This window comes from Peromyscus leucopus, chromosome 13 (assembly GCF_004664715.2).
Source record: "Peromyscus leucopus breed LL Stock chromosome 13, UCI_PerLeu_2.1, whole genome shotgun sequence".
Lineage (NCBI taxonomy): Eukaryota > Metazoa > Chordata > Mammalia > Rodentia > Cricetidae > Peromyscus > Peromyscus leucopus.
Genome location: NC_051074.1, coordinates 42,330,026 through 42,355,974, shown reverse-complemented (window position 1 = coordinate 42,355,974; position 25,949 = coordinate 42,330,026). Strand labels below are relative to the sequence as shown.

General features: G+C 38.3%; 1 protein-coding gene across 2 annotated transcripts in view; it reads left to right on the top strand.

The window, feature by feature from the left end:
* The window catches only part of Spag16 (sperm associated antigen 16), an 836,224-nt gene that overhangs the window by 366,896 nt on the left and 443,379 nt on the right, over window positions 1-25,949 (top strand). For both annotated transcript variants that reach the window (XM_037210300.1, XM_037210301.1), the window contains one exon: window positions 9,310-9,453. In XM_037210300.1, coding sequence (XP_037066195.1) covers window positions 9,310-9,453 — 144 coding nt within the window. The remainder of the gene's footprint in view (window positions 1-9,309; window positions 9,454-25,949) is intronic.

Here is a 25,949-nt window from a genome sequence, read left to right as displayed (position 1 = left end):
GAGCAGACATGTCTCACTGTCCAGAAAAGTCTCAGTTTTTAAAACTTTTTAAATGTCATATTCTGTAGGTCTTTGAAGTGTTTGAAGATCACCTACCTAAATAAATATCTTTGTATACCTAAAAAACTTAACATGACTATAAGTTTGATTATCATAAATGATCAATTATTAATCTGTATTTCTTAATTATACATTACAATTTTAAATGAGTTTCATAAATATAATACCTTAAACAAGAGTAGAGATATACATACAGTAAAACAAAATTAACTTTAAATTTGTAATAAACTAAAATCCACAGCAACATAAGACTTTTCAAACAAATTGTTGCTCTTTAAAAGGAGATTCCATAATCTACCCTTTTATCCTATCATATCTATATCCCCTTTTCTTCTTTAGAAAGAGATTACATTTATAATCAACCTCCTTTAAATAAAAATCAATATTTATAAACAATATTTTGGGATTTAGGGTGTACCTTCTGATACTACTTCCTGCTGATTGGGGCCACTGTCAATCTTATGGGGATGCTGAGAGAATTAAGAATTATAGATAAATCTTGGCTGCAGTAGTCTGTAAGGTTGCATTGACCTTTCAGAAGATCTCGTTTGATCAAATTATGTTAGCCTGGAAGCAATCCACAGGTTCTCATCTTCTGTGGAAACAAAAGCATAACCTCTTTTCCAAAACAACATATCCTTAGACACAAATTTTGAAGTTTTAAGATACCTTTAAAATATATATTGGTTTAACTCAGCAGCCTTTACAATCAAATGTCTTTCTGCAGTTAAAAATTTCAAAGCCATTACAATCCAGTTTCTCTATGTGATTTCCACCTTTACGTGGCTTATTATTTTTATTGTCTCTTTAAAGACTTTATTTTTTAAAACTATCTATTTCTTTACATAACTGTCTATCTTCCTTTTCCTCTTTCTTCCAAGGCTATGTACATTTGTACATACATTGTAAACCATTTAGAGGTTTATTTTATCTGAATCTATCTTTTGTGTATCTATAATCTTTTTATGATCATTAAACCTGCAGCGTGGCTAAGATTGAAGTGCCTGCCCTGGCTGCTGACTCCATCCACTTCAGTTTCCCAATATGGCAGAGGTACCCAGGAGAGTCACATTTACCCCGCCAACCATCAGGTAGCATGTAGTTGGCCCATAAACCTTTTTGTCTGTATGAGCAAAAGCTAAATCCACCATGTAGTGTGCTGCAAGCTTGTAGACAGCTCTGTGTACTAATAGGAGAATCCACCATGCTGCCCTCAAGCCCAAATACTGTGGTGTCTCTGTATCATGGTGTCTTCTGTACGGTGGCCTGCATGAGACATGAAGTAGAAGCTATTTTTGGATCTGTTTTAGAGTCTCTTATTAAGTTCTTTCAAGTTTTAGGTGGAAACTGGAGCCAACATGTTGGGCAGCCAAATTTAGCTGGAAGGTTTCTCTGGTCCCTGTTGGTTCTGGCTGGTCTTGCCCAGCCCCATGGTCCCTCATTCACTTATAAAATAATCATTCAGAAGCTTAATATTAATTACCAATTTTTAGGCCTATGACAAGCTCCTTGCTAGCTAGCTCTTATAACCTAACCCATTTCTATTCATCTATAAGTTGCCACATGGCCGTGACATTACTGGTCTGCTGGCATCTTGCTGCTCTTTCTGTGACAGCTGGTGTCTCCCTCTCCTCTCATTTCTTCTCTCTGTATATCTGTTTGGATTTCCCACCTGCTTCTGAGATGCCTTGCCATAGGCCAATGTAGTTTTATTTATCAACCAATCAGAGCAACATATATTCACAGCATACAGAAAGACATCCCACAGGAGCCTTCAAGACACTGAATGCCATCATTCTGGCTGTCTTCTCATCCGTAGTCTGCCTTGATTGTTTTCCTTAGTCTTCCTAGCTTTCTTCCAAATCTTTGAATGTACCAACTTCTCCAAGACTTGTCAATTTTTCAACACACAACTATCTGTGCCTGGAACTCTGTCCTGAGGTCACCCTGAAGGTTTTTCCTACCGCTCACTTGGGTTTGAGTTGGAAGATGAGCTCTTCAATGAGAGCTCTCCTCACTGACTCATGGAAAAGAAATTCTTCCCTCCAGTCATGGTCATATTACATTTTTATGGTTCTTTAGTAGCCAGATAATTTTGTTTATTTTGTTTTTCCTTACTTGTTCAGAATCCCCTGAGAGAGACTGTACCTGTCTGTTTTTCATGCTACACCATAGCCTCTCAGCACATATTTGTTTAAATAATGGGAAAAGTTAATGTTCATATCCTGATGCATATCTAAACATAAGATGCAGTTATTAGATGAGCAATAGTCAGGGGAATAGTATGTGTACTTGTTGTGGCAAACCAGAGGGGAGCCAGCAACTGCGAGTACATGTTTTCTTTAAGAGCGAGTAGGTAAATGGTAACCTAAGGTCGTAGGACACAAGTTATTTTAATGTTGATTTGTTCTCAGCCCACTCTGAACCTTCTGTTTGGCAATAATTAAAGCCTGTGAAGCAAAGTGAAGGAAACATTCACAAAGTTGAATTACCGAAAGCAAAGACAAGGGTGTCTAATTAGTCTTTCTCGTGACAATCTCTTTTGGAATAATATTCTTCCCTTTGAAAAGTCTAACCGTGGTGCTTATGTCACCAACTCTACTGATAATTAGCAGTGTTCTCCACACACCTACACTCACTCCCTCCAAAATATCCTATGTAATTCCACCATGAGAAAAAAAAAACATTTTCAATATAGACAGGCGAGCATTTCAGTAGCTATCATGTGGTCTTGAATAATGTTTCCTATTATAAAGAGAAAAAAAAATAAACTCTCAGCTACAGGACAATATTTTATGTAACATGCCTGGTGCATTGTTTAACAAAACACCTCATGGATACTTCATCGGGACATGGCTTGATTAAGATTCAGAATTAGCATGCACCCACCTCTTCTTTTTTTGAACCTCAAAGATGTTTTCTTGTGCTATTTCCACCCTAGTCAGAAGCTTATTAACTTGGGAATGAGGTGACAAGGCCTTTGTCTTCATGTCTTGTAATTATAATTAATAGTAAGTTAAAGAGAAGCAGAAAGCTTATATTCAAAGTTTAAAGTAAAGTGACTATGTGGCACTTGGAACAGGTGCTGGGGAGACATTAAGTGGGAACTTATTCTTCTTAATTAGAACTTTGGGAAACATCTTGGAGAGGGGAAGTCAGTATGTAGTTGTGGAAAGATATGCATTTGTGGCAGAGTCTGAGGGCAGGGCTGACTTCTGCTGTCTTCATCTGGGAGCCCAGAGCCTGACAAGGACCAGTTCCTCCTTACCACCTGAGCCGGTTGCAAACCTGACCTCAGCTTGTAGAAGTGAAGTCTCTCCAGAGCTTTCCCCCTCACTGTGAAAGAAGCCACAGAAATCTCCTTAGGTTCACTGTGAAATTGTTGTTTACAGTAGATTACTTTTATCAGAGATCTTACCAATTGTGGAAGGCTGGCCATTATTACACACACACACACACACACACACACACACACACACACACACACACACCACAAACTATTTTTTTTCTTCAGAAAACTTCTATTAACACAATCTTTTATGTTTGCTGTTTGTTTGGTTTGGTTTTTATTGAGACATGGTCATACTATGTAGCCTTGGCTGGCCGAGAGAGAAATCACTGCTTAGACCTGCTGGCCTCAAACTCATCTGCTTTCATCTGCCTTTCCGGGGTGATTGAAGGCATGCACCACCACACCCAGTGTTCAGTCTTATTTTTAACATAATTTTATAAATGACAGACTAGAGCCTGTAAAGTGAGGCAGGCTTCCTCATGGCACTCTGTCTGCATATATCAATGTTCATTGTGTCCTCACCTGCCCGGCACTGTCCCAAGTCCTCTACATGTACTAATTTATGCAGTTCCCCCAAGTCTACTGTATCAGTACTCTGATATTTCTATTCTTTGCATAAGATCCAAGGCTTAGGCTAATGAAGAAATGTATTCAAAGATAGGTAGTTAATGAGACAGGAAGAAACATGTGAACTCACTTCTTACTCCTGAGCCCACACTATTAAACATTAGTGTATTCCGTGTCATGAAAATTCTACCGAAAATAAAGTCAGCAAGCTCCAGCCACAGGTCAAATGTGACCCCACACCTACTTTTGTAAATAAAGTTATATTCCATCACACCCTTGCTTATCTGTTTAGTCTTGGTCTCTGGCTGCCTTCATGCTACCATAGCAGCACTGAACAGTTGCATCAGAAATTCAGGGCCCATAGATTAAGATGCTTCTAATCTGTCCCTTTACAGGAAAAGCAAACCAGCCTCTGCTTCAGACCACAAGCCGTTCTTTCCCAGTCAGGTTTATTTAATCCACCATTCTATCATTCTGAACATAGCCAGTGTCCAGATTTCAGGAAAAAAAATCAAATAATTCTAGCCTTCTATATAGTGTTAAAGAGATTTTTAAAATGTGTAGCTATTCTTTAGAAACTTATAAAGACATCTTAGTAAATCCTCCAACATAACTGAGATAGCATTCTCTGCCCTTGTTATCCAAGAAGAGGAAATGATAATTGAAGTTCTGAGTTTGCTTTACTGAAGAATATGGACTCTGGAGACAGTCCTTTCAAGGTCATAGCACATCCTGGCTCTGCCACCTCCTGACATCATGCCCTTGGGTATCATCTAAGCTCCAGGTGCTCTAGTAACTCCATCTGAAAAAATTATGACTGTGCTTAAATCCATTTAATAAGAGTTCTCTAATGATTAAATAATTGATTCCTGTAAAATATTGGTTACCACTCCTTCAGCTTCTTCAAAAGACTGATTTAGAAATAAACAGAATTATAAAAGCTGAAGCCTGAATATGATGGGAAAATGTTCAGTGAATTAATCACCTAAAGAATTGACATATATCAAATACTCTTCTACATATATTATGTAGAGATGTCTATGGGGAAAAGTTGAATGAAACATCAATTCCTTCTGACAACTTAATATACAGTGGAAAACACATAATATTAAAATAAGAAAAGAAATTAAATATAATCAATGCAACATATTGTTCATATTGCCAAAAGCCCCATGTGAATGGTTTAGGACAGTTAACACTCATCGGGTTTCTCTAGTGTCCACAGAATCTTAGCTGCAAACGGTAGGTCTTTTAGTTCAGGACCATTAGATATTGTAGTATTGCTCATTTTCCAGAGGAGTTCTTTAACTTGGATTTAAAAATGACTAAATGATGTAAGCACATACAAGGAAAGATAGAATAGAAAAGCTCTTTAAAATGAGTTATTGGTATTTGTAATGCACTTACAAACAAAAATTATGAAAATATGTATGTATCAGCAGTAACTAAAATCATCAGCCATAGAACCAGACCATCCTGGACTCAAAGTCAACTTCCATCCATTTCCAACTGTGAGACTAAGCAACATACACCCTCTCTGGGACTGTTTACATGTGATCAAAAGAGTAACACAAACAATACCAGCATCAGCCACTCAGCCATATATCTGACTTGCATTTATTAAGTAGGTATCATGTGCCACACTCTGCTGTGGTTGAACGTAGAGCGAACAAAACAATCAGAAGCCCCTCTTTTGTGATCTTTCCTTACAGTTGTAAGAATTAAGCATTTAGTACAAAGTGTAGGAGTTTGATATCATTACCATTGTTGTTGATGATGATGATGATAATGATGAAGAGAGTAGGGGATGGTGCTTTACTTCTGTTTGGGGGAAATATTCCTAGTTCTTGGCCTCAGAATTATTGAACTTGGATTTTCACCTCTTGGTTCAGACTAAACTTGTTCAATGAATAATTAAAACATGTCCTTACTGGTTATTCGTTACTTTCAATTATGCTTAAATATTTCTATTCTTTTTTTTTTTTTTTGGTTTTGGTTTTTCGAGACAGGGTTTCTATGTGCAGTTTTGCGCCTTTCCTGGAACTCACTTGGTAGACCAGGCTGGCCTCGAACTCACAAGAGATCCACCTGCCTCTGCCTCCCGAGTGCTGGGACTAAAGGCGTGCGCCACCACCGCCCGGCTATTTCTATTCTTTTAACGATCTATTCATGGATGAATTAAATGTTCTAATCTTTACAGAATAGAATATCAGTGTTTGACTGAAGTGTTCACATATTTATCAGAAAAAAAGATTATCCAGGCAGTGGTGGCACACGCTTTTAATTCCAGCACTTGGGGGGCAGAGTCAGGCAGATCTCTATGAGTTTGAGGCCAGCCTGGGCTACAGAGTGAGTTCTAGGAAAGGCACAAAGCTACACAGAGAACCCTGTCTCGAAAAACCAAAAAAAAAAAAAGATTATACATATGCATATTGCATATTTCATGCACACTTACATGTATACACAGAGTATATATATATATGCATGTACATATATATATATTTCATGTACACATACATTTGCACAAATATACAGAAACAGCCCCTTATGTAATATTTTGCCTTTCATGACATCAGTTATACAAGGTCAGCTATGATCCAAAAATCTTAAACAGCAAACTTCAGAAACAAACAATATGGCATATAAAATGCATAGATTATATGTGTGTAACGCAACAGAAACTTGTGCTAGACTGCCCCATCCTGGCTGGAATGGGGAATACCTCTCTTGCCAACAGGTACACTCTGTGTGCACTGCCTTCTCGTTAGTCACTTTGTGACAGGATTCACCAGAGTCATGATATCAAAGTGCTTGTGACTAAATAAGCATTTTAGAAAACTTTATAACGGTTCTAAGTGCAAAAGTCCTTGACAAGTCAGATGTGTCCCAGAAAAACCATGAAGTTCCCACATTAGATGAAAAGTTAGACATTCTTGGCTTATTAAGAGAAGAACAAAATTGCTAAAAATAAATAAAAAGCATAAGAAGAAGTTGCCAAAATCCAGGACAAGAGCAACTCTGTTCATAAAATTGTGGGAAAAAATACATTTGTGCTAGTATAGTTGCCAGACATCATGGTGCATGGGAAGTGCTGAGTGGAAATAGAAAAGACAATCATTTATGAGTGGAAGCCATGAGCAGAAAATGTGTTATATGTTTCCATCTCATCACTAGTTATTTCTGTAATCACTTACAGCACCTAATTTCTAAATTTAACTTTATCCCAAATTATATGTATGTAGGAAAACTAAAACAGTGCCAAGAATAGAGGGTTCAGTGCTATAGGTGTTTTTTTTTTTTTCCTTTGTCCACTAGGTAGAGTGACTTGGACTGTGTCCCTTGCAGATAAGTGAGGACTACTATGCATGTGTGAGTGTGTGAACACACACACACACACACACACACACACACACACACACACACACACACACACACAAAAAGACATAGAATGGTAGAATTCATTACCATGTGACCAGGAAGCATCAATGTGAAAGGACTGAGGAGAGCCAGAGAGGACATTTCCAAACGGCTTTGCTTTTATTGAGTTTCTGTTTATTCCTGCCCTCTGCCTTCTACAAATAGCTCCCCTCACAAAAGTCATTTTGGAAACTTATCTCTCAAAGTTAGTAAAGACATCAATGATTTTAGTTATCTTCACTTAAAGAGGGTCATTTATCATCTAGTCAAGTGTGACTGTGTCTGCCAGGAAAGCTGTGAGCCAACATACATCATACTCAGTAGCTCCAAGGATTTGCTATGCCTTCCAGTGTGCATTTGAATACAGAATTCGTTTCAATCTGACATTTTTACCTCTCATCATATTTTTCTTCTAATTAAGTTCCATAAATGCATCCTTTAGCTGTTTGAGCTGTAATAAATTTCTTTCATGAATTGGCCTTCTGAAAGTCAAAACCAACATTGTGCTGAACTGAAATATGAATAATTTTCCTTCCGTTGTCTTTACTTTGAGTAGTAAAATACTAAAAAATGGTAAGTGAAGCAGTTTCACTAGATCTGTAATCTCCAGCATGGTGAATGCATGTTGTTGAACTCTGACACCAGACCACTTCAGTTCATAATCTGGAGGTTTAACAGTATTGATGAAGGAATAGATAATGAGAATATAATTTTTGTCATGAAAGACCTGGAATAATAGATCAGAGACCTAATTTCTTGAGTAATTGATTCCCTAAAGTCCCTATTCCAGAACAAAATAGCAAGGCCATTCAGAGACTAGAGAAGTGTCTGTGCAGTATTATTTCTTAATCATGTTTTGTTTCATTGTACTGTCTAGGTAAGTAAGCATGTTCTATGTTGGAACTAAAATAACCAAGCAAAAATTTTACATTTGTTAATATTGAAGTTGGTATTTTTTTTAAGTTGGTATTTTAGTAGTACTTAAACATAAGACTCATCTGCATCCATTGAATCATAAGGCATAGACGAGACTCTGTGTAAATAAGATTAAAGCATTGCAATAGACAAAATATCAGGCATTAGCTTGGTAGACTCAATTTTGCGATAATTTGGCTCCTATATTTAATAGTCACAGTGATAGGGTCCAGTTCAGATAATAATGTTCATTGTGTTAATCGTTAATTATATATTCTTCTTTCTCATTTCCCTTTGGGCCTTTATAAAGTGGAAATTTCTTGATACATCTTGAATTCATTACTATAATTTGTATACTAGGCATTGATTGAAACTAGTCTAAGTAGCATGGTAACAAAGTTGAACTCCTTATCACGGTGAAGTTAGTGGGCCACTGAGTTAGTGCTTCAATCATATTTATTATCAAACTATAGTAATGTGGTTATGATTCATTACCTTCTTTCAAGATAATACCTATTTGAAGACAGACTGTACTCTGAAAATGGTTTTCTTTTTTTTTATTCTGTATTCAGAGCTTTATTAGGAGGAAAAGGGAGGGGCATGGGGAGAGGAGACCCAGGCCTGGAGAGGAAGGAATGTGTGGAGAAAGGGAAAAATGGTGGGGGAAGAGACAGAGCAGAACAGAGAAAGAGCAGAGCTTTCTTTTTTTTTGTAATAAATTTTTTATTGTTACAATATCTTAACACAAAAATGCCAGTGGTGCCTTTCCCCTCCAAAAGAAGAACCAGCTGTTGTTTTAAACCCAGAATTATACATGCAAGATCACCCAAAACAACGACTTCATTTCATAAATGAGGAATCTGAGATCCAGTGAGTTGTTTAGATTGATGATGCTGAGAGAGGTCTTAGGGTTAGAAATGGAATATAGAGTCTGTTTTTGAGACTCTATGAGCCTGCCTTGCTAAAATGGAGCAGTAATTGATGTTTCTTTATTCACATTGGAAACTTCTTACTTTCATCCATCCACAATGCCCTTTTTTCTCTCTCTGTGTGTGCAGTATCGTCATGCACCCCTGCAAAGACATTCTGGTCTCCTGCAGTGAGGATCGCCTCTGGAAGATGGTGGGCCTCCCAAAGGGCAACGTGCTTCTTACAGGATCTGGCCACACCGACTGGTTGTCAGACTGCTGCTTCCACCCCAGGTCAGTGCACACAACCCCTATACAGCCCAATTCCATCCGGGAAAGTGACTGATCATCTGCTGCCATACTCTATAGCTTTGAAAGAACAGCTGTTTATTTCCTCTGAAATTTTACACCCTCCTCACAATGTAGAATGATGTAGATGAATGTGCCATTGGACTTCATTATATTAACTGTAGGTTTGTTGCCTTTCATATTGATACATGCGAAACTCGGTCCACAGGCTGACACAGTTAGCAAGAGAGTCAAGCTTTCCAGGACAGGCACTATTAATGCTGCTTATGTGCACCAGCTCTGAGAGGACACATGGGATTCCAGTCAATAATGCATGCCAGCGTTTATTGTGTCTCTGTTAATCTGCAGGTTTTCCTTTTAGAATTAAATTATCTACCTAAAAGGACCAGAAGGCCATGATCAATTTCCGTTAGAATCCAATGGCACTCAGCATATTACAGAGAACAAACAGATCTGAATACACTTCAGAATTCACTGACACCGTGTCTCCAGAAGCCTCAGGGAGTGACAGAAAGGGTTCTGTTAAGCACACAGGCAGCACAAAAGTCTGTCTATGCCTCCTTATTAACAACTTCTGCCAAACAAGGCTGACTACTTTCTTCTATTCATTCTTATTTTTTCACACTTTTTGAATACTCTTATTTCTGAATCTTCCTACTCTGGCCTAATCATTTTTGGTTCTTGGGTTCATTTCTAAACTCTTCCAGTTGGAAGTTCTTTTCTTAGGGAGCTCCCTCATTGAGTCATTTTCACGTTTTCATCACGTTCCTTTTGCAGTAACCATTTTTGAAATTAGATTGAAAAAATAAATAAGCTTATTCAGAAATCTGAAAAGGCAATGACAAGACTGAGTAGGGTTTTTTTTTCTTTTTAGTAAATTTTGAAAGCTTCCCAATGTTGAATTCATCCTTGCTACTATATGCTTGAACTTAATTTACGAACATGTCTTACATCTCTCATCTGATCAACAGAGCCCCGCCACCCTCTCACCCCTGAGAAGCACAGAGCCCATCTTGTAAGGAGAGACAGCACAATTAGAAGTGTGGCCTATCACTTCAGTAGCTCCTAGGCATACTGATCAGATTTTGATAATGCCCTGTTACCATGACAGCCAGTGACTCAGATGTTTTCTCATTAGTGCCTGACCAGCAATGGTCCTTTTAATAGATCTTTCTGTTTCCTCAGTCAATTACTGAAATTAAAATGAGGTTAGATACATCATTATTCACTTTTAATAGGGATTTACATTCAGTTCTTTCTTATGGCAGGGGAGTTGTGAATGCTGCTGTACTGTTTTTCTACAGTGCTTCAGATGAAAACAGTGAAGGAAATACGTTGTTAAGTGAGCGATTTCAATGGCAAATGTTCTTCTGCTATACTTGAAGATACCATTATTAAAAACAACCTTCAAAACTAATTTTTTTTTTAAATTTTCTTGGGGTGAAGATAAATTCTGAAAGAGTTTATCATTCAGACCTCAAACATTTTATAGTACTTAATATTTGTAGAACATCACTAGAGACTGTATTCATATAAAATGTGTATGTAGAAAGCTATAGAGAATCATGATTTTTGAAATTTAAGTCAATTTAAATTTGTGACATTTGAGTTTTCACTTTGCCTGTTTCAGTTAGTCTTTGAAAACAACTTATGGCTGAAGATACTATTTTTTTTCTGTCTTCATATATATTTTAAAACTTGACTTGTTGAGAATAAGCAAGCATTCAGTGGGAAGGACAGTGGGGCAAAAATGATGGGAAGCTGTTGCATATATGTATGAAATGGTCAACCAAAATTTTAAAAGTGAAAAATGTCAAACTTTAAAAAAATTTTGTTTTACCCATTATATTTTAATCTAACTTGATCCAGTGGAATCAATCATAGGTAAGTAATGTAATCATATTCTCCCTCAGCTCAAACTATGATCGAGTTTTCTTCCTTAGACAACACTGTGGGCGAAGATAAAATGTGTTAGCATTGGCTCACCTCCTGTTCTAGTCATATAAAAATGAGCTCGTAAATTTCTTGTCAATTTGTATTGCTCATTTTGGGTGGCTTCTATAATGTTGAGTAGGATACATTCTCTGTCAACTTCAGAGCTACTTTAAAAAAACATTTACAGGATGAACCATTTTTCTAAAACATATTCACCACTAAAGCCACTTGAACTGGAAAAAAAAAACTATTTTTATTGATTCTTCAAATTTTTCATACAATGTGTTTTGATGATCTCCAACCCCATTCTTCCCCTAACTTCTCCTAGATCCATCTCTACCTTCCCAACCCTTCCCAATTTCAACTTCCTGATGTCTTTTTAAAAATTAACCCACAGAGTTTAGTTTTTCCTACCCATATAATCCCAAGTGTAGGGCTGTCCACTGGAGTGTGATTACCCTACCAGGGGCCGCACCCTTAAGGAAAACTTGCTTGCCCACAGCATCCATCAACTGTCACTATCTTCTCAGGTAGGGGTGGAGGCACACGACCCCTCCTGCTTTTGTGCTCGAATGCTGATTGGCTTGATTGCCTGCAGGTCTTGTGTATGCAACCATGGCTGCTGTACAGTCATGAGTACAGCTGTCCTGTCACATCCAGAAGACACCATTCCACTCTGCTCCTCCCTGACCTCTGGTTCTTACAATCATTTTATTCTTTTTTCCATGATGGTGCCTGAGCCTTGGGGACAGGGAGTTAGCTAAAATTGTTCCACTGGACAATCTACCAACACTTAGTCTTTGCACTTTGATCAGTTGTTATTTTCCGTGTTAACCACCACTGACTGCACAAGGAAACTTATCTAGTGAGGTCTGAGAGATATATTAATTTATGGTATAAAGATATTAATTTGAAGAACACTTTGATAGGGTATCCATTGAGCAGGATAAAAGTAGCAGGTTTACCCACTGGACCTCTGAGTTTTCAACTATGTATTCTTGGCCAGATTTACAGTACCAAGCATGCATGTCATTGTATGGAGTGGGCCTAAAATCCAATCAGAAAACAGTTGGTTACTCCATAACATTTGTGCCACTGTTATATATGTGGGCATCTCTTGTCACACTGGTCATTAATGCAGTTTACAACATTCACAGCTGGGTAATACTGCTGAAGATTTTCCCCTCCAACAAACTTCATAGTTTCCAACGAAGAGGAAGCTTCCTGGTCAGAACTGTGTCCCATTGCCAAAGTGTGTGGTATCTTCAGAAATAGGGTCTTATTGTCAAGTTCTTGTGGACAACTAAGAGCTGTAGCAAGAGCTATTTTTCTTCACGTACACTGACTTAACTGAAAAAAAAAATTGAGAAGCTGGGCTGGAAAGTTGGGTCAGCCATTAAGAATGCTTACTGGTCTTCCAGAGGCTCCAAGTTTGGTTCCCAGCACCCATGTCAGGTGGCTCATAACTGCCTGTAACTCCTGCTTCAGGGGATCAAATGACCTCTTCTGACCTCCACTGGTACATACATACATGACATACAGAGACACAGACACAGACACAGACACAGACACACACAAACATACATATAAAAAAAGTAAAATTTAAAAAATTTTAGAGGTTAATCCTACTTGGTATGACAGTAGTACACCTGACTAACCAAAGTTGGTCATTGTTTCCTATTTCCATTTTGCCAGCAAACATCTCAAATTCATAAACAGTATAACAGTTATCACACTGTTAGCACTGGATAAAAGGAGGGTTACAGGTAGTAAAATAAATCCAATGCCTCTTGAAGTCTCGGGTAATATAGTAAAAGAAAATATATAGGAAACAGAAGACTTTACAAAGAATGGCAAAATTCAGAGTCATTGGACTCAAATATTAAAGCCTTGAGAAAGAACTTGCTTATGAAGTAATCCAAATTACACTGAAAATAGAGGAATATTAAATATATTCAATAGACAGTAGATTGTCCTTCTGCTTCATTAATGAACCACACAGAAAGCTTTAGGTCATTTATAGTTTTTTTTTTTACTTAAAATTTTAACTTTTTGATAATTTCATACCTGAGTGCTGTATTCACATCCTTTCCATTCTTCCTTCTTCCCTCCAACTCCTCCTGTGCCCCCTTATTCCCTCTCAAATTCATGATCTCTTATATGTAATTACTATTGTTATATATGTGTGTGTTATCTTCAAGAGTACATGTGTTTAGGATTGACCCCTTTGTATTGAATAACCTAGCAGGGAGCTCACTCATAGAGAAAACAGATTCCCCAGTCTCTGAGCAGCCATTGATTGACTGTAGGGATTGACATCTGACTAATTGAAATCCAGGGATGGGACTTTTATTTCCCCCTCCATGTTAGCATGTCAACTGGTGTCATTATACTGGTGATATTCATGAAACCATATTGTTAAGATTTCAAAGGACTGGCTATACTAAAACAAAATAAAACCATCATAGGAGTAAAAGTATCACAAACTAACTCAGAAGACAGACAAGTGAGGAAGTTGAGACAATTTGTCACTCATATCCCAGATGAAAGTCTCACGCTCCTCTTAAGTAAGATTGCATCTGTCACGCAAACAGCAAAAACACAGACAAAAGTGGAAGTCGTCAGTATAGTACAAACAGCCAATTGTACAAAACAACCAACTTCCTGTGTTTTTAAAGTTTTCTTTATTTTTGAGAATTTTATACCTGTATATAATTAAAGACAATCAAATCTGTCTCCTATCTTCATATTCCTGAAACATACCCACCTTCTAATTTCAAGTCTTTTTAATTTTTGTAAACTCACCAAGTCCAGTTATAACTCTGCCTGTTTATACATGGGCATGAGCATGGAAGTCCTACCAATTGTCATACACTCAATAAAGAAGGGTTGTCCCTCCCCTGGCTGCTACCAACTGCCAGTATTTCCTCAGTAATGAGTTGGGATTTTGGTTGGCTTGATCTTGTGTAGATCGTGTGCAGGTGAGCACAGTTTCCATGAGTCCGTGATTGAAAGGAGACCGCCTTTCATAGTCCCCTCCCCCCAGCCTCCAACTCTTCTGTGTGTTATTTCCATCTCCTCTGCAATGGTGTTCACTGAGCCATGGGGTGGAGGTAAGGATGTGTGGGGGATATTAATATTGAAATCCCATTTACTGCTCAGCACTCGGTCTTTTTTTATCCTCAGCAGTTTGGTCAATTATTTTTCTTTCCATTTGCTGCTGTCCAAAGTGAAGCTTCTATGTGCAGCCCAGGCCTACAAATATCAACATAAATATTCAGAAGACAATTTGACAGCATGGTCATTTATCAAAATAACAAAGCAGGTTCTACTCGACACCATAGGGCCTTAGGAAGTATGCCATCCACAGACTTCTTACCAGGACTACAGTACCAATCATGAAATCTCTTCCTGTGGAGCAAGCCTCAAATCCAATGAGAAAGTGGTTAGCCACACTTTAACAGTGGTAACTCCACGGTTACAGTGGGCACATTTTGCCTGGCAGGTTTGAATTACAGCATGCAGGATCTAGCACTAGGAAATTGAATTCAGTTGCATGTTTATAAGAATACAACATACAAAGAGAAGACTTGCATTTGAAAAGCATGGGGAATGCAGATGAGGCAACTTCAAAGACCTTTATCATATGTTACTAGATAGTAGATATTAAACACACTTTAAATTATTACATATAACCAAATACTTAGACCTCTCAAACTACATATGTTTGCACAATCTTCTATGCCTTTTGAAATGACAACAGAAGTGGATTTTGTAAGTCAGAAATAGTGATCAGATGCTTTGAATCCAAAGAATGAGCGACTATAGGAATTAGGTTGAAGTGGGCAACATGAAGTCAGATGGCTAAAGTCATAGACATCACCTAAAGTTAAAACAGAAGCAATCATCTGATTGCTCCATCTTTCACATGTGTATTGAAACCTACTTATTTCTCCAGTTACTAGTTATTTTTCAATAGATGTAGGCTACACTTTCTTAAGGATTATGCATTAAATAATTGTACTTCTGGCATTTTGTAACATAAGCATAAGTGAAGGAAAGGAAATAAGTGAGAAAAAGAATTTTAGCTATGATTTTCTCTCTCTCTCTCTCTCTCTCTCTCTCTCTCTCTCTCTCTCTCTCTCTGTGTGTGTGTGTGTGTGTGTGTGTGTGTGTGTGTGTGTGTGTGTGTGTGCTTGCTCAGGTACATGTACTCATTTGCATGCATACTGAGGACAGAGGAAGATGTTTGGTGTCTTCCTTGATTACTTTCTGCTCTTCACCTTGTTCTCTTAAGCCTGAGCTTGAAGCCTCATGGTGTTTTGGCTGGAGTGGCTGACCCCTCGGATCTGCCTGTTTTCCCTCTTACCCTCTGCAACTCCAGGCAATACAGGTACCCATGCAATGCCCCAGATTTTACCTGGGGCCTAGATATTTTTCACCCAGCTTCTTATGCTTGCTTCCTCCCACCCCTGCCATAACCTTATCTATAAATATTATACAATTATGCGGATTTTATACCAACTGAAGGCATGTTAAATTTTTTGTAAAATAATTTCCTGAGTCTTTGTCAAGATAGTATAATTCACACAGCTTATCATTGCCATATATTCCTTACACTTAATTGGTTCTGTCTGAATGTACCCTCTGTAAGTTCTTTAGTGGGGTTTGTGTCTGAAGACTTGGGAAAGAAAAAAAAATTAATAACTCATTAGAGACTATCCCGTTGTTACCACATAGTTACCACTAGATGGCGATCGTGCATCGATAAGGGAAAAAACCCTTTGCATTTACTCGGAAGACTGATGAATTGGCCCTGGAAAGTAATTCATCAGTTGCTGAAAATGATGAATGAATGGAAAGATGAGGGGAACGTGCACTGAGCTGTCTTTGCACTATTGAGAGAGCAAAATGGATGATACCAGAAGCTGGAATGTAACCTCACTCCACTGGGAGACAGAGGTTGTGCTTCGAAGCCACTCAGAACTAACGTTTCAGTTCCATGTTAGAATCCTAGGCCTAGCAGCTGCCCACCTTACTGGTTTTCTTGCCTATGACATGCTAGTTATGATGATGCCTCCTTTGTAAGTTGGTTTTGAAAGCCAAATGCTCTATCAAGTACACAAATGCTATCACCTGGCAATTGTATACCCAATCAGTGAGGCTTAGCTTCTTTAAATTGTCATTTCTTGATTGAACTCTTGAGAATTTAGCTCAGCAGTAACCACGGATCTGGTACCTCAATAAGAAGAATCCATCAAAATGCTAAAAAGGATCCATCCAAATGCCTGCGTTATTTATCAAGCTCCCCAAGGAAGCTATTTTGAAGGCTTAGACAGTGAGATCATGCTTCAACTTTGCCCTAAGTTAAACAGGAGACTAATTATAAGCTGAAAAAAAATGAATACTGCTGTAAAAATATGTATGGTATGCAATTGTTATTAGGCCTTGAATATATTTTTAAATTTATGACAAATTCATCATTAAAAAAATTCTACACACAGAGAGGAGACTATATCCTATTTTCTTTAGATTTAAAAGGCTGTATTTTAGAATCTTTTAAACACCAACAAAATTACTTTTTGGGTGGTCTTTTATATTTTAGAAATTTAAAAATATGCAGAGCCTGCGTGCCTCTATCCACCGACCTCCCCTATTGTTGGCCCATTTAGAGTAGCCCTGAGCCACTGAGATGGAGACCTGCATCAATCTGCAAGTGTGTATTAACAGGCCAAGGATATTCTTAGTTGGTCATGACCTTTAGCAGGACACTGTTGGCTAACAGCAGTGTAGTCCTGAATGTATACCTCCTGTCCAGTGCTGGGTTTCCCTTTACTGTTCCTTGACCAGTGCTCATTATGAGAAACAGCATGCATGTTCCCACAACTCTCTATAAATAAAAGCCGCAGGATTAGTGGCTTATACAATTTCACAACGCTGCATTTTATCCTGCGTCCACTGCCTGAGGCAGAAATGGAAGTGACAGCATCCTGTTAAGCAAAACATCTGCCCTTATGAGCTGATTTATGAACTGAGAATAAATGGCCTTCTTTGTAATACCTTATAGTCACTCGTCTCTGTGTAAGTTGCCTACTCATGTATTTACATAATGCCCGAGACCATAGTCTGAAGGCTGCTTGATAAGTAAATCATTTAGTTATTTTACAAAAGAAATGAGGGTAACTTCTTATTTGACATAAGCGTAAAAACCGAGAGCTCAAATTTTCAGTCCTATGGAGTTATTGATATGTCACCCGCCTAAAGGTGTGGAGCTCCACACTGTCTTTGGCAGCACAATGAATGCCGACAATCTTTTCAGATTGTTGAAAAGATAATTTTGACATGTGCTTAAGAAATAATGCTATTCTACTTTATATACTTTTCAGAAATGTATGTTATACTTCTGTCCTTAGTAAGAACTGTTACCTTTATATGAAGGAAATGAGCACCAAGGGCAATAATGCACTTCTTTAAACAGTTCTGTTGTCAAGTCCTAAAAGTAGTGCATAAGAGTAAAGCTTTGAGAAAAGTATTTCCCATATTCCTACTGTCCATTGAGAAATACATCCCTGTAAAATCAACGTTGTAAACATTAATACACGCATGTTTTCAGATAATAGTTCCTCTTAAGTAACCTAATTATCAGACACATTACACTTTATTCATTCATACTGTATGTGCGTATTAGTTGTTTGCTTAATATTCAATCAGTTAGTATTGTAGGAGGAAATTCAATTTAAGAGTGAGCCTTCAGATCTCTCTGTTCTGGAAGAGTGGACTTAAATGCTGATAGCAGTTACAACTTAAAGAGTATCTGATATGTGTCATGAATTGTAAGTAGGAAGCAGGGAAGACTATCTGTGTTTACACATGAGTCTTCCTCCTCCACACACAGGACACTTGATTCCACCATCCCCACTGTGGTTGAATGGAAGGTGATGTGGTGAGTTAAGATGAGTGGAATCTGAATGGAAGGGCTACTTCCAGCTGTGACAACTGAAGCACCAAGTGTACTCTTCCATTCTCCTGTCCTTGCTTTCAGTACTGTGTGGCACAGTGGCATCATTTTATGGTGGAGCAGAACACCTCCTTCTTCACTAGTCAAGACAAATAAGACACCTTTGCAATACATTTCAGGTGGAATGCTTTGTCTGTTGTAACTGGTACTGTTGGTTTGCTTTTAAAGCAAAATTTTCTACATAGCAGAGATAAAGCCCTGAGGATTTTCTTTTTCCAGTAAGTTACTACATCTGGTTGTTCACATGTGCAGCCTTAAAGTCAGACTTATTTTTAGTGTAAAGGTGACAAGTATTTCATCTGTTGTTTCACTTCATCTGAGAGAACCTTGGCTAGCCTTTGAAAGTGGGGGTAAGCTGAAATGGGTTTTCAGGACTTTTACATGGGGAAATCTATGCATAGCCCTTGGCACAGTCCCGGGCTCAGGGGAAATGTTATTACATAGCGTTATTACTCTTTGTCTCAAGCAAGATTCTAATGTAGGCCCAGTTTTTCTGAAAACAATATTGTCTTCAGGTCTCTTGGCATTTCTTGTCTATTTTTTTTCTGGTAAGAAAATAGCAAACTCCTAGGAACATCATCCTCTCCTTAAGGACAGAGTCTGAATCATATCCAGTCTGTGTCCCAGGAGGCCAGCTGAAACACTGTACTGAATTATGTTCTAATTGTGAAATGAAGATAGTGGACCAGGAGTGTGGACATTTCGTCTTCTCATTTCAGAAAGCATTTTACAATTTTAGGGATAAACATACACATATATTAACACCCACATTGGCCAGTCCTTGTTTCCGAAGCCACACTGTCAAAGCAGCTAAACAGTAAATGTTAGTCAATTATGTCAATTGACATAAAGCCAACAAATTCAAATTTTTCTATGAGTTCTACACCTAAACTAAATTTCAGTCAAAAACCTTAAGTAGAAGGAAACATCTCCAGAATTTCAGAACTGCAGAATAAGACTATTTAAAATATACTGCTCTGTAGATACAGAATGACCACGAAAAACTTATCAGAATCAATATTGTTTGCAACTCTAGGACTTTTTTTCTATAAACATTTTCCCTTTTATTAAAAATAGATCTTCTTCTTATGTAATGTATCCTGATTAGTATTTTCCCTCCCTCTACTCCTCCCAGTTCCCCTCCCCCACCTCCCTGCTTTTTGTCTCTTGGGATCCACCCCCTTCCTGTCTCTCATTACAAAATGAACAGGCTTCTCAGGGATAATAATGATGAAATAAAATAAGATAATAATAAAAAATACCAAAAACTAACACATCAGAAATGGACAAAACCAACCAACAGAAGGAAAAGAGCCCAAGAGAAGACACAAGAATCAGAGACCCACTCATTTGCACCCCTAGGCATCCCATAAGCACACTAAACTGGAAGCCATAATATATATGTAGAGGACCTGGTGCAGACACACACAGTCCCTGTGCATTCTGCCTCTGTCTATGAGTTCTTATGTGCATTGATCTTTTGCTTTAGAAGGCCTTGTTTTCTTGGTGTCCTCCATCTCCTGAGGCTCTTATACTCTTTCCACCTCCTCTTCTGTGGGGTTCCTTGAACGCTAAGGGAGCAGAATTTGATGAAGACATCTTGTTTAGGGCTGAGTATTCCAAGCTTTCTCACTTTCTGCATATTGTCTGGCTTTGGTCCTCTGCATTTGTTCCTATATGCTGCAGGAGGAGGCTTCTCTGGTGATGGCTGAGCAAGGCACTGAACTATGAAAATAGAATGTCATTAGGAGTCACTTTATTGCTTTTTTTTTTTTTTTTTTTTTTTAAGAACAGTGGTACTTGGTTCTATCCAAACCCTCTGGGTTCTCTACTCTTAGGTTCTTGGTCATTCAAACAATGTCAGGTGTTGGATCCATCTGCTGGAGTGGGCTTTAAGTCAAATCAGATAGTGGTTAATGACGCCCATAAGCTTTGTGGCACCATTGCGCTAGCATATCTCGCAGGTATGACATTACTGTCAATATGGGGATTTGTGGCTGGGTTGGTTTTTGTGTTTCCCTTGTGTTATTGTGCAGGATACCTTCCTGTGCCAAAGATGCTAGAAGATAGGGGTGAAGGCTCTATGTATGCACCACCTTGAATTTTCCACAGTCAATGAGCTGTGTAGTTGTTTTCTTGAGCAATAGGACCTTGATGCCTATTTGGAGAGCCACCTACAAGTTGTAGCAACTGCCTGCATTGTTTAGGGATTCCCATGGGATTCTTTTGGCCAACCACTCAATTAGATGAAAACCCATCCTGGTAGTGGAAGCTTTATTTGGTAATAAGAGATGGTCAGTTGGGGCTTTATCTACTATTATTTGGCAATTTCATTTATATTACTTTCATATGCATATTACTATTAGTATATTATTAGTAGTATATATATTAGGAAGCTTCTACTGTATTAGATTATATTACCCCCAAATCACCCTTAATTTTAGCTGTCTACCCCATATTTCCTCCCTTGCCCCTCCCTGCTCTTTCCTTTCTTACTTGGTTTTCCTGTTTTAGCACCTCCCCTCATCTATTTATAGCTGTTCCATTTCCCCCTAACAAGATCTGTCTGTCCCCTTAGTCCCTTACTATATACCTAACCTCTGTGGTTCTATGGATTGTAGCTTGATTATCATTGACTTAACAGCTAATACCCACATAAAAGCAAACACAGCATATTTGTATTTTTTTCTGGGTCTGAGATACCTGACCTAGGATGATTGTTTTCTGGTTCCATCTATTTCCCTGTGGATTTCTTAATTTTTTTTAACAGTTGAGTAATAATCTATTGTGCAAATGTACATTTAATTTTTTTTCTTCTGTTGAGGGACATCTAGTTTGTTCCTGATTCCTGGATATTGTGAGTGAGCATGAGTGAGCAGGAATCTTTGTGATAGGATGAAGCATCCTTTGGGTATATGCCCAAGAGTGGTACAGTGGGATCTTAAAGTAGATCACTTGCCATGTTTCTAAGGAACCACCACCGACTTTCATAGTTTATACTCCCATCAGTAATAGGTGAGTGTCCCTCTGACCCCATATCCTCTCCGCAATAAACTGTTACTTGTTTTATTAATCTTAGCATTTATGACAGATGTAAGATGGAGTCTCAAAGCAGTTTTAATATACATTCCTCTCATGGCTAGGGATGTTAAATATTTCTTTAACTGCTTCTCAGCCACTTAGAAAGTTTCTTCCTTTTACAACTCCAGAACTTAACTAGTCCAAGAATCATGTATTCAAGAAACATCTGAGTAATAACAGGGAATAATTTTATTGTTATATGTGTTAACTCAACCTGTTCCCAGACAGAAAGTCTGCAAAATGAAATGTCCTGCCATGCCTGTCCCTAGGAGTATAGGGGACAAAAGGACATAGAGGGTTATGCCTATGTCTAGGAAAGCCATGAGGAGGTGGAGTCACTCACCTCCTGCTAACCTTGAGAAACAGAACAAGCTAAAGAAAAACAAAAGGGAACAGTGTACTGCTTGAGTGGTGGCATTGTGTTACAGCATGCACACAGAATGACTTGACGAATGGGTGGGTGATTGATTCAAAGCATTTAATGTACCAGCTCTCCAGTCAACTGGCCACTAAACTAACCTAGCAAGAACTGCTATAACCACATGAGACATGAACAGCATACTTCACCTACTTATTCCTAGGAAGGCACCAACAAAACCCAAACAGCAGTCAGTTGCAGTATTGGTTGGCATGTGATCTCTAACATGGACTGCTCTCACACTGCTCTGTAGTTGAGGCTTACATTGAACTGCTGATCTTGTCTCTATCCCCCAAGCTCTGCGATTACAGGGATGCAAAAGTGCACCTGGCCTTTGCTGCTTGCTCAGTTTCTTAGCATGGAGGATAGCAAAAACCATAATTTTGAAAGGTATTTTTATTGTTTATCTTTGTAAACTGGACTTATTTCAGCATGAGACTTTTAAACAACTCTATAATTAGTTAACAATATCTTTTATTATCAGGAATTGTTAAGCCAAGATTTCCATATTTTATTTTATTTTTTTGTTATATTTGTGGGTTTTTTTTTTTTGTGTGTGTGTGTGTGTGTGTGTGTGTGTGTGTGTGTGTATGTACAACTTGCCAGAGTCAGATATCTTCTTGTACCATGGGAGTCTCATAGAGCTAATACATTATCTCATCAGGCTACAGACTGTCTGGTTTTGTGTCAACTTGACACAAGCTGGAGTCATCAGAGAGGAAGGCACCTCAGTTGAGGAAATGCCTCCATGAGGTCTAGGTGTAAGACATTTTCTCAATTAGTGATCAATGGGGGAGGGCCCAGCCCATGGTGAGTGTTGTCTTCCCACAGCTGGTGGTCCTGTGTTCTGTAAGAAAGCAGGCTCATCAACCCATGAGAAACAAGCCTATAAGCAGCACCCTTCTGTGGCCTCTGCACCAACCTTTGCCCCCATATTCCTGCCCTGTTTGAGTTCCTGTCTTGAATTCCTTCAATGAAGAACAGCAATGTGGAAGTGTAAGGCAAATAAACCCTTCCCCCAACCCCAACTTGCTTTTGGTCATGGTGTTTTATTGCAGCAATAGGAACCCTAACTAGGACAGGCTAGGTGGCCAGTGACTTTACCCACTGATCTATTTTGCCAGTCCTCAGGTTTCTATATTTTTACTAGTTTTATACATTTATTTCTTGATGATTATTTGCTGCCTTACTTCTGAACCAATGACACTCTTAAGTCAATAATTCTTGATGAATAAAACTGTTCTTCTTATGAATAAACTTGTTGAATCTAATTTTTACCTCTTAAACTCAAAGTAGTTTCAAACATTATTTTTATGATTATTATTTTATTCCTATATATACACATACATGTGTATATATTTGTGCATATGTGTGCATGATCATGTAAGTACATATGGAAGCCACAACACACTGACTGCCGTCCTCAAAATCTCTATCTATCTCCTTTGAGACAGGATTTTTCATTGTCCTAGAGCTCACCAATTAGGCTACACTGGCTGGCCAGTGAACCACAGTGGCCTTCTGGACTGCATCTCCAATACTGAGAGTAGAATCACATTCTATTGTACCCAGCTTCTTACAGGAGTGCTGTCTTTGGTCCTCAGGCTTACAAGACAAGGACTTTCCTGGCTGAACCATCTCCCCAGCCCTAGAATTCTATTTCTGCTTCATTTTTTTTTTGTGTGTGTATATTTCTGACACTTCTCTTAAACATATATTTGACTTCTTATATTTAATCATCTATTATTACCAACCTCAACTAGTTTGTCTCTTTGCTCTTCTCTCAGGAATGAAATTAAAAACTAGTCCCCCCCCCACCTACTTTGTAATTAACATTTGTAAAATACTCTATTTACACTTGAAGCTTGCTCAGAGTTTAACTGGATCCATCCCCCTGCTACATGGAAAATATTCATAGTTATGTTTCATTTAAATGTACCTTTAACCAGAACACATGTATAACCCAGTTCATTCTTGCACACCATCTTCCTCTGGAAGGAAGGCCTGGAAGCAACCTCATCCAACTTCATTCTCTGTCAGGTTCTCACTTGCCACTTATGTCTGTCACTTGTCCCCTCAGTATTATGGCTCCTCTTGAAAGAGCTTTAATTGGGTCTACATAGAATTGAGTCATTTCGATTGTGGTGTATCTTAGTTAATTTTCATTGCTGTGATGAAACACTGTGACTGAGGCAATTTATACAAGAAAGATTGTAATTCTGAGGTTCATAGCTCCAGAGGGTTAGTGTCCTTTTCATCGTAGCAGGGAACACGGCAGCAAGCAGAGTGTCAGAGCCATAACTGGGAACGTATATCCTTATTGGCAAGAAGGAGGTAGAGTGAGACTTTGGGCCTGGTGTGGGCTTTTGAAACCTCAAAACCTGCCTCTAGTGAAACAGCTCCTCCCATAAGGCCACACCTCCTTATCCTTCCCAAACTGTTCCACTAACTAGGGACTGAGCATTTAAATATATGCTCCTATAGGGGCCATTTTCATTCAAAGCATCGCATGGTGCCACTGAAATGACCATTTGTTTGAACTACACATCAAGATTTAGTTTCAGTGTGACAGAATACATTCCCATATACATATTTAGAGCACAGATTCATACTCAATGGACTTTAGTTGAATATTTTACCTTCACACTGATGTTTCACTTGGGAATATAAGTGTGAGTCAGATTGCTAGGCACTTGGTCGCAGATAGCCTAAGCTTCCTTGACTCTTCATCTGCTTGTTCAGTTATCTGCTGCACAGTTCTCATATGGTCAGCCTCAGAACCAGCCCAAAGCCTAAATCATATAGACCTGTGTCTTCTGGAGAGGTGAACTGAAAATGTATTTATCTGATTAGTGGTGTAAGTGGTACATTCAGTTTAACAAAATCTATACTCAAGCGATATAAAAGTATTGGGTTTGAGACTATAGCTCAGTGATGTAGTACTTACCTAAAATGTATAAGGCCTTGGGGCTAATCCTCAGTAACTCACATTTAGAAAAGAAGAGGAGGAGGGGGAGGGAGAGGAGGAAGAGGAAGGAGAAATGACTCATATAGTTTTCAGTGCCTGTCTTGTGCTCAGTTTGATACTCTGATATTATCTGCACAAGGTCCCCACTCCTCACTGTATCACATTCTCTTCATCTCGGAATTTTTCCAACTTAATACTAATTTCTCTAATTTTATAGATACCAGTTTGTTAGATGCTCAGTGATCTCGAGCCTTTGAAATTAGGATATTGCAGCCTTGTAATTTTTTCTATTCTTGGTTAATGAATACATTTCAGAGAGAAGTATTTTTTTCTGAATCTTTAACAGTCTTCACTTTTTTTGACTTCCAGCATCATTTTTTAAAGAGTCTTCACATATTTTGACTTTTAGCATCATTTTGAAGGTTTTATTTCTTGGGGAAAAGAAAAATTACTCATTTGGAATTCACCTAAGTGTTCTGGCTTTGCATTTATTGTTTCTCGCACATTTCAGAGAGAGAGATGTTACGTTTTATGAACTTCCTGCTTTTGCTACTCCCTTACCCGAAAGGAGGGCTTGCTTCTGAGGCTTGTTGACTCTTTTGGTCTATTCATACAACTCTACAGGGCATCAACACTGAAGACTCGGGGTGTCACTCCTTCCAGACAAGCAGCCTGACTGTGATGTTTTTCTACTTATTTTAAAAAAGAAAAGTAGTCTCATGAATTCTGCAGTTTCTAGAATCTTTACCCAGGTTCTTCTTGATGCTGCTGCTCTTGAATAAAGGGAGAAACTGCAAACTAAACTTGATGCATTTTCAGCTCACTTGGTCTACAGTTCCCTTTGCAGCTATTTCTTGACACCTTGGGAGCTAGATAACAGACTTTCCTACTTCCTGGGCTTAGAGAATGTTGCTCCTTGTTTTTCATGTTTTCCTGGTCATTCTTGTGAATGCTGCATGGGGAAGTGAGAAATCTGGGTCATGTCATCATTACTCAGAAACTGGTATTTATTTTTTTAATAGATGAATAAATTTGACCTTTAGGGTCATTCTTACTCTTGA